Source organism: Condylura cristata, unplaced genomic scaffold (genome assembly GCF_000260355.1).
Source record: "Condylura cristata isolate star-nosed mole 26May11 unplaced genomic scaffold, ConCri1.0 scaffold00022, whole genome shotgun sequence".
NCBI classification, from domain to species: domain Eukaryota; kingdom Metazoa; phylum Chordata; class Mammalia; order Eulipotyphla; family Talpidae; genus Condylura; species Condylura cristata.
This window is the reverse complement of record NW_004567123.1, coordinates 18199598-18209195: the sequence shown is the minus strand read 5'-3', so window position 1 is coordinate 18209195 and position 9598 is coordinate 18199598. Positions and strand designations below refer to the sequence as shown.

General features: G+C 43.9%; 1 protein-coding gene across 1 annotated transcript in view; it reads left to right on the top strand.

The window, feature by feature from the left end:
- Positions 1-2378: 2378 nt before the first annotated feature.
- Positions 2379-9598, top strand: part of CEP250 (centrosomal protein 250kDa) — a 42049-nt gene continuing 34829 nt past the window's right edge. The window contains exons 1-2 of the mRNA XM_012728270.1: positions 2379-2479; positions 9105-9402. Coding sequence (XP_012583724.1) covers positions 9208-9402 — 195 coding nt within the window. The 5' untranslated portion in view covers positions 2379-2479; positions 9105-9207. The remainder of the gene's footprint in view (positions 2480-9104; positions 9403-9598) is intronic.

The window sequence follows — 9598 nt, the reverse complement described above, 5'->3', positions numbered from 1 at the left end:
GTGTGAAATACATGCTCACTTGCCTGTCTCCCATGTGGGTCAGTGGACTGAGGGTCTAGACAGCATCCATTGTTCTTTGAGTCTCTTCAGGTGTACAGTTCAGGATCTGGCATATAGTAAGGGATAAATTTGTATTTATTTAATAATGACTGGACTTAAATGCAGCAAGTTGTTCACAACCTACTACAAGAGCTAATATCCTTTTGCTTCCCTGTCTCTGCTCCATATTATTAACTTATGATGAGAAAATTCACCCAAAGGGGACAAAGATTGACTTTCTTAGAAGTAATATATTGTCTTTCCTTCCAATTCAGCCTCCTTTGAGGCTATTTCCCTCCTCTGGTTTATCCGACAGGTCTGAACTTGATCAGACTGTAATTCTGTTGGTTTACGTATTTTCCCATAGGTCCTTGAGCTTCAAGCAATTCAAGCAATGTGTGCAAATTGGTGTTTGTTTGTCTCCAGTGTTTCTGACACTTTATAGGACATTGGGAGACTTATGTACCCACAGCAGTGTTATTCACTTTCACACATCAGTTAACTCCACTTACTGCTCTGGACAGACAAAATACCCAGTTACATTACTTTATTATGCTTCAAAAGATTTTCCAACTAGCTATTAATACATTGTATTATTATCCAGTATTGCTCCTCCATAATATATATCCAATGTATGTTTGTTGGGTGAACCAAGAAAGGAATGAAAGAATTAATTCCCCCTTACACACATCAAGGATTACTGATTGATTAATAGTATGTCTTCACAATTTGAAACATTTTTCTTTTACTCTTCATGGTAGGTTGCTGATGGGTTTTATCAGCATCAGGTTGAGGTTGACTTGATTCATTCATTCAATGGATGTTATTTCACCTGCCACATGTCAAATTCTGTATTAAATTCTAGGAATAAATCAGACGTAGTCTCTGATGCTCTTGAAGCTTAAATTTACAGGGAAGAATGATGAAAAGTAAACAAATAAAGTAATAATTATAATAGTAAGAAAGAAAGAGAGTACTATAATAGAAAATGACTTTAGATAGTATGGTCAGGAAGGACCTGTTGAACAATTATCATTTAAACTGAGATCTGAAGAAGGGGAAGGCATCAGTTAAGCCAACTAGGAGGAAAGTGATAGAGAGGCAAAGTATGTGAAAAGACCACGAGGGAGAAAAGAGATTGGTAGCATTCAATTTATTTCACTTTCCTCAATATTGTTGTAGTAAACATTTTGAATACATTATTTCCCTAGGGTAGACTCCCATAACACTGATACTTTGCATTTCTTTCTTCTTCTTTCTTTTTGGTCTAATGTTTGGGATGTTTCTTCTTCCCTGTCTAGATGGTGAACAGCTTTTCAGAATCAGTACCCTTTCTTTCCTACCTCCTCATCCCTAACTTCTTCCTTCCATAATTATTAGGAGCTTTTGTGTTATTAAAGAAGAGAAGATACAGTACAGCTCTTATCAAATGTTCCTTTCTTGAACGCCCTTTGGTTGTGTATTGCCTGTTTGACTGCTTCTATCTATTCATCTATCCATCTATTCACTCAGCACTGTTTGAGTACCTGTTTTGTATCACACCTTGTGCTGCGTGCTAGAGACACACAAATTTCATACAAAGTGTTCCCGATGCATCATAATCAGCGAGGATATTAGCTAAAATGAAGATTCCTGGACCCCACTCCTGGTTTGCTGAAGCTCAGAGTTGGAATCCAAGAGACTGGTAAATGGAATTTACAATTCCAAGAAAGTGCACTGATAAAAACGCTATGGGAATAACACTTGGGTCTCAGAAGTAAAGAATCCTCTAAAGGAAGTCAGGCTCACGCAGAAAATCAGACCTGTTCAAAGATATAGGGAGAAAACAATGTTGCGTTCAAATTAATTATTCCGTGACTACTGCGAGGCCTGGGGCTGCTTGGAGCTTGAGAAAGCTAAAGACGAGGAAATCCTAGAAATGGTTGCTAGGTAGGTTTCTCTGCGACCCTGGAGCAGGTTTGCGACCTTCTCTTCACGCAGTTAATTAAATATTCTCGGATTTGTGGATGGAGTTGTGCGCAGGCGCACTTACAAGCAGAGGCTCACACACATGCGCGATGTGTAACTTAGAGGCCCAAAGGATGATCGAGGGCAAGTGTTTTCTGTTACTAAAACGTAGTTGGCTTAAATCCAGCAACACTGGCTGTGCGAATTTTAAGCGAGGGGGTCTTAGGTCTTTGAATAAAATCCTCTCTTTGCTTCTGGGTTTCTTCACTAAATCGGCTGCCAGTACTCAACATGGCGGGAGGCCCCGTCCCGCAACACAGTCCGCCCACCCGCGCACCACTCCGAGGGGCGGGGCCCTCGGAAAGGGCGGGAGGTAGGGGGCCGGTCTGCGCCTGGCGCCGCTGGTGGGCCCCCGCCCCCGGCCGGCCTCGACGGTGCCTGCGGCCACTCCCGCGCGGTTGAAGTAGCTGGGAATCTGCGGGATCCGAGTGTGGTGAGGAAGGGCCGCAAGGGCAGACGGGAGGAGCTCGGGTTAACGGTCGGAGCCCCAGATCAGGCCTGCCGAGGGCGCCTCAGGGAATCCCGTCTGGGCAGTGGCCTCTCGGGAGGAACCAGAGGCCCATTGGGACTGGGATCTGTCCTAGGGCTCCCGGCCCCTTGACTAGGCAACCTGCTGCCGCCACCTCTTTGGGCTCCAGCCCGCGCAAAGGGAATTCCCGACCCTTATATCTGATCGCCGAGGAGCCCCGGGTTGTCAGGATAAGGGGCTGCGCTCCTGCGCCCGTCTTGCTCTCTGCGCCCCAAAGTTTTTTGACTCTGCCCTTGCGACTTTGCACGTGATCTGCTCGAAAGCCCTGTTGCACTGGGCAACCCGCTGCCCCACCCGAACTCTCATGCTTCCAGATCCTACTCAAATACTCCTTGGAATGATACTTCCAACCGCTTTCTGCAAACGCAGTTAATTTTGCCGCCTGGGGGGTTTTGTTTTTTGTTTTTGAGGGGGTGGGGTAGGGTGTAAGGAATTCATTTGCTTGAAGTTACTTTTCTCTTTAGACCTGCACACTAGCTGGCGGTGTTAATGACTTGTTCTTTTCATCTCTGTATATTCTAGTGTCTAGTCCATAGTAATGATAGCATTTACTGAATAGTCACGATGTTAGGTGCTACTTACTTACAGTTATCCCCACAGCATCACATTTTATACATGAAGAAACTGAGATCAGATAATTTCCCTAGTCTTAAAATATTTGAGTGGAGCTGAAAAACGAATTCTAGGCTGTCCCGAGCTTGTGATGATTTCAGTTGATTGCCTTTAGGTTCCTACCGTATCTGTTGAATTGGTCTTTTTACCTCAGCCTCATGAGTTATGAAGGGAGGGTTATAATTCTCATTTTATAGAGAAGGTTTAGGAAGGAGGACTGATGTTCTCAAGTTTATGGAGTGACTTGGTGAAAACACCAAGGCTTGAACCTGCTAGTGCTTCCTCTGTTCCTTGGGTGACAGCTTGTCTTTCTCTTTGCTACTGTTCCATCCTGTAGACCTGGACCTTATCATTTCACACCCTTTAGGAAGTACCTCTCACAGAACTGTGATTTCATATTTATGTTTGAGGTGACAGCAGCAATGGTGATATAATGAAGGCAGACTGCCACCAGATTGCACTGCTACTGACGCCTTCCACTTTTTGAGCTAGTTCTTTCATCCGTAAAATGAGGACAACCATCTAATCTGAAAGAGTTTTTTGTTTTTTTTTTTTTAAAAAAAAGATTTATCTATTTGTACATACAGAACTGGGAACTTGGGTACAGGCCAGAGGCTCAGGGGTGGCGAGAGGCTTCACCAGAGACAGAGTGGGGAGCAGAACAGGCAGATTGGCGAAGTACACTGCTGAGGGGAGCAGCGGGCGGGTCAGGAGAGGTCTGCCGCGCCATGTGGGTCACCTCCGCCAAGTGGGTCACCTCCGCCAAGTGGGTCACCTCCGGGGCAGGCAGGGATGGAACTCATGCGGAAGTGGCTTTAGCTCCTCAGTGCAGTGCTTTAACCTGCTGCGCCACCAGGGAGGGCCCTATCTCAAAGAGTTTTTAATGAGGATTGAAAATGATAGCTGTGAGACTAAAGTGCTATACAAACTACAGATCTGGTTTTTACCTTTTAAAATGTTATGGAACTGTCAGCAGTTTGCAAGTCCATTAGTGATATGAATCAGGTTACCTACAGTCCTTGTATTTATTCAGTCAGCCAGCCAAACATTTAATGATAACCACCTATATAGCAAGCACAGTTTGGGGAGCTGAGAATATAGCAGTCAATAAAGCAAAATACTTGCACTTGGGAAATCTGCATTCTGGTAGATATATTACACAAAATGATCAGATTAGGACAGATAAAGGCAAATAGAAATATAAGTGTGTGTGGAGATGAGGTGCAATTTTATACTGGGTAGTTAAGAAACAACTTACGAGATAGTGACATTTGAATAGAGACCTGAAGGTGGTAAAGGGGGTGAATCATGAAGATAACTGGGGGAAGGGGCCAAAGGTGGGAAGATGCCAGGATGAGTTTGGGGTTTGATGTGCCCCCAGCACATAGAGCATAAAGAGCTGTGTGGCCGGATGTGTTTGAGCAAAGGCAAAGTGGAATTAAACCTGGAAGGCTGAGATCTTGTGAGCCACTATAATAATTTTTCCTTTTACTCTGAGTAGTCCTGGAAGGGGTTCTGAGTAGCATAATTTGTCACTGTTTTGAAAGGATCACTCTTATTTTGAAAAATGGCAAATTTTGGAAGCAAAGTTAGAAACATCAAACCATCTGGCAAGCTTCTGCAGTAATCCAGATAGGTTAGTTTTATATTGCTGTACAAGAAATTATGATTACCAGTTTGAAACAGCAGTTATTTATAATCTCACACAGTTTTATGTCAGAGTTTGGGGACAGCTTGTGTTAGCTTAGTCTCTCAGGAAGGTTGCAGTCACACTGATGGCTGTAGAGGCAATGATCTGAGGGCTTCAAATGAGCCCAAGGATCTTCTCCTGAGATGACACACTCACAGGGCTGTTAGCAGGAAGCTTCAGCTTCTTATCACAGGGTGTCTTCAGAGCTGCCTGAACATCCTCAGGCAAGGTAACTGGCTGCCCCAAGGGAGTAGAGCAGGGGGAGTGAGAGTCTAGAGGGCCTAATGTCTTTTATGACCTTGTCTTAGAAGCCATTTCTGCTTTATTTGCTTTATTAACTTTATTCCAGTTCACACTCAAGGGCAATTAGGCTCCATTCCTTAACAAGAGGAGGGAGTATCAAAGAATTTGTAAGCACACCTGAAAGCCATCACACCAAGTAAGGGAGAATGACTTGGCTTAGAATGGTAGCCAGGAATCAAAAAGCAATAGGCTCTTATAGACCCCGGGGTTTGCTGAGGGACTGATTACAGGGTGTGGGAGAATGAAGTAAATATGAGACTTAGACTTTTGGCTCAAGCAACCTGAAGAATGGAAATACCCTTCACTAAAATCAGGAAAACAGGAGGAACAGGCATTCTCTTTGGACAAATTGACTTTGAGGTTGCCTATCAGACCTCTGTGTGGAAAATTTAAAAAGATGTTTGGATTTAGTATAGAGGTGTGGCATTCCAGAGGGAGCTGTGAGCTGGAGATGTACTGTTGGGAGTCACAAATGGGTGCTGTTTTAAGCCATAAAACTGAAAGAGATTTGACCTCCCTGGTAGCACAAGGGGTCAACTCTTAACACTATCAAGCTATCACCAGCCACTGCAGCATGAGTTCAATCCCCTGCCAGGGAACTGACCCACATGGCGCAGCAGACCTCTCCTGTCTCGTCTGCTACCTCCCTTCAGCAGTGTATTTCAATGGATCTGCCTGTTCTGCTCCCCACTCTGTCTCTGGTGAATCTTCTCATATACACACACCTGTACCTCTGGCCTACACCTCAGTTCTTGTATGCATAAATAAACAAAATAAAACTTAAAAATAAAACAAAACACTGAAAGAGACGAATTAGGAAATGAATTCAGATGAGAACAGACATGAAGCCTTAGCCCTGGGGCCTATATTCTGTAGATGCTGGGGAGATGAGAAAGAGCCAGCAAAGGGAGAGGCCAGATAGGTAGGAGAAAACAGAGTGAGGTCCCCACATACGAGATTTCTATTAGGAGCCATATACTCTCCCCCAGCCCCCAAATGGAGATACTTTATCTCTGTTGGTCACAGTTTTCTTATCTGTAAAATGAGAGAACTGGACTAAATTTCTAAATAGTTCTAAAATTTTTAAATTATCTCCTAAGAAAAAGAATCATATAGTTCTGACCTAACTCGATTTCTTTACTCAAATACTACTAATATCAGCTTTCCAAATGTTTCTATTTTCACAACAGTCTTATTAAACTGGGATTTAATATGAGAAGTCTGGAAAGTGTGGTAGGGCTGCTTATAGAAATAGTAGGTTGAACTACATGGAACTACTTTTAGAGATATAAAAAATACATGAATATTGACAATTTCATATGGCTTAACTTAATGCATTAAGCTAGGGAGAGTGATGCCTCCAGCATTTCACAGAACTGTGGTGAGCTGGCCAACCTAGCCTTGGATGTAAGGAAGGGCAGAAAAAGAGGATTGCTGGTATATTGGGTGGGCTTTATTACTCAACTCATGGGATAGAAGAGGCAGCCTGGGGGCTCTCCCTGGTGGTGCAGTGGGTTAAAGCACAGCATTATGAAGCTCTCTGAAGCCATAGCAGCACGAGTTCAATCCCCGGCAGGGAGCTGACCCACATGGCGCGGCAGACCTCTCCTGACCTGCCCACTGCTCCCCTCAGCAGTGTACTTTGTCAGTCTGCCTGTTCTGCTCCCCACTCTGTCTCTGGTGAATCCTCTCACCGCTCCTGCACCTCTGGCATGTATCCCAGTTCTGTATGCATAATAAATAAATAAATAAATCTTTAAAAAAAAAGAAGAAGAGGTAGCCTGGGGTGCTAGTGCCACGCCACTCTTCTTACTTTATGCACTTTCCTTGCTGTCTGATAGAGCTCTGCAAACTCAGGTATCAGTAAAACAGTTGCATAGGTAAACTAGTAAACTGTGTTTTCTTTGTTACTCTAAGAAAAATAGCACCAAAATGCAATGATAAATAACACTTGAAAGCTGAACTAAGTGCAGAGACTGGTGAACAGGAGAGCAATGCTGTAACTAAAGGAGGCAGACCACTAATTCAGTCACTAGTTATTCTGATTTTCCAAAGGAGTTAGAAATAAGAATTTCTATATATAATCTCCCATTGGTAAAGTTGGTACATAATTTGAATTCTTAAAAATCATTGTATGAGCCAACCAAAAATTCAAAGCAGCTAGGAGGCCACATCTGTAACCTCTGGCCAAAAGTTTAGATCTAACAGGAGCAAGATCCATGTGCATTTCTTCATTATTCATTATTAACAACCTGCTAATGACTAAAGTGAGTTAGATAGCTCCTGCCTTTGAAGTGCCCACAGAATAGTGGGGAAATAGACAACCATGATACAGTATACTATAGACATCAGACATACATACTCTCTCTGGGAATTTTATATGTGATTAGCTTCCTGGGTACATCTTGGGAGGACACAGTAGGAAGTGACATTTGAGTGAGGATTTAGGAGATCAACAGTTTGAGACATAACCACCCCCACACACACTATATTTGCAATGTTATATTTGCATTTGTTGAATATACCATTTTTTTGATAGTTAGAAATACAGATACTCTTTTAACCATGGCGATGGGAGTGTCAGAGTTAATAAAATGAGAGAACTTAATGTACTCCCTCTTCCTACGTTACAGGACTAGTGTGTATTTTAGAGACCTTAGAAATTCATGTAGCTGGATAGCCCTATTTTTGGACAAGCAGACTAAAAAAGATGCCAGAGGTCACACAAGCACCCAGAATTCTCCTTGACCACCATAACCCCCTCACCCCCAAGGTGTTTCTGAAGCTTAATTGTTAGACTGACTTCCCTTGCTTGCAGGTGGCCTGTTGCCTGTTGTGGCCAGCACCTGGTAGGTTAGCCATCCTGCCCAGCTCCTTACTTTTCCCCTTTCTGTTCTGAATCCCTTGCCAGAATGCCTGCCACGCCATTTCTTGGTCAGAGAGTCAGACTGCTCAAGTTCATATCCCTAATCAACCAAGTGTCAACAATACAAGCTAATGACCTTTTAAATGTCTCAGCTAAGGCTTAACTCTTGCTTAGTCCCAGCTTTCAGTTTTCCCATCTAAAGTTATAACTACCTATGCTGAAGTGTGATAGGAAGGTATTAGAAGGTTTTAAGATTCTTGTGATGACAAAATGACATAGTGTGCATAAAGCACTTAAAGCAACTGACCTGTAGAAACACTTAGCTAGTATTAACTGTAATGATGATTAACACAGTTCACAGACCCCAGGTTGAGTTAAAAGTCCTTTCATTTGGCCCTTCCTGGTGGCGTAGCGGGTTAGAGAGCAGCACTGCAAGCAAGCCACAGCCGCTTCAGTGCCAGTTTGATCCTAGACCTTTCCTGTCTCACCCGCTGCTCCCCTTAGCAGTGTACTTGTCAGTCTGCCTGTTCTTCTCCTCACTCTGTCTTTGGTGAATTCTCTCACCGCCCCTGCACCTCTGGCCTGTACCCCAGTTATGTATGCATAAATAGATAAATCTTTTTTAAAAAATCATTTTCCTACAATGTCTTTATTTTTATTGCATATACTGTATTGTATTATAATTGTGTTTGTCTCCCTTGTTAGACGAAAAGCACTTTGAATGATTTGGCAAGTGTTTATTACTAGGCACTGTGCTAGGCTCTAGTGATGCTTTGGTAAACCAGGAACTCTTGATTGAGTGCAGATTTCCAAAAGGCATGCCAGGAAACACTAGTCCTGTGACCTTGTCTCTTACCATCAAGGCAACGGAGTGATGCTCATTAGAGCTTCCCTTAAAAAGTAGGGTGTGTCTTAGTATGTTAAATGCTCTGAGGAGTCCTGTAGTAAAGGAAACTACTTACTTTGCCCAGCCCACCTTTGCCAGATGTAATGGTATTGGCTGAATAAGTTTGAGTCACATAGAGGGTTCTTGCAATTCTGTGTGCTTTGGTCCCCAGTTCAAGAGGAGGTCACAGTAGCACAGCAATGGTTGGAGAGCCTGCCAGAAGTGAACAGCCTCTGGCTGTGTAGAGGCCTGTGGGCTTACTGTGTGGTGCCCCCATGGAGACAGGAGGGCCTGGGTTGAACAATATGAAGCCACAGACACTGCAGCTGGTGCTGGAGGAACAAGTACTAGCCCTACAGCAGCAGATGGCAGAGACCCAGGCAGCCTCCTGGCGGAAGCTGAAGAGCTCTCAGGAAGCCCAGCAGAGGCAAGCAACACTGGTGAGGAAGCTGCAGGCCAAGGTGAGACAACTGCCCTTTCAGGGAGGGGAAAAATAAGAGCCCCTCCTAGAGTGGAGATGGCAGGACCACGTGGGTGGAGTGTCCCAAACAACCTCTCCTTTGATAGGTATTAGGTCCCTTTTAAAGATGACATTCACGGGCCCTCCCTGGTGGTGCAAGGGGTTAAAGTGCAGCACTATGAAGCTATCTGCAGCCACTGCAGCAC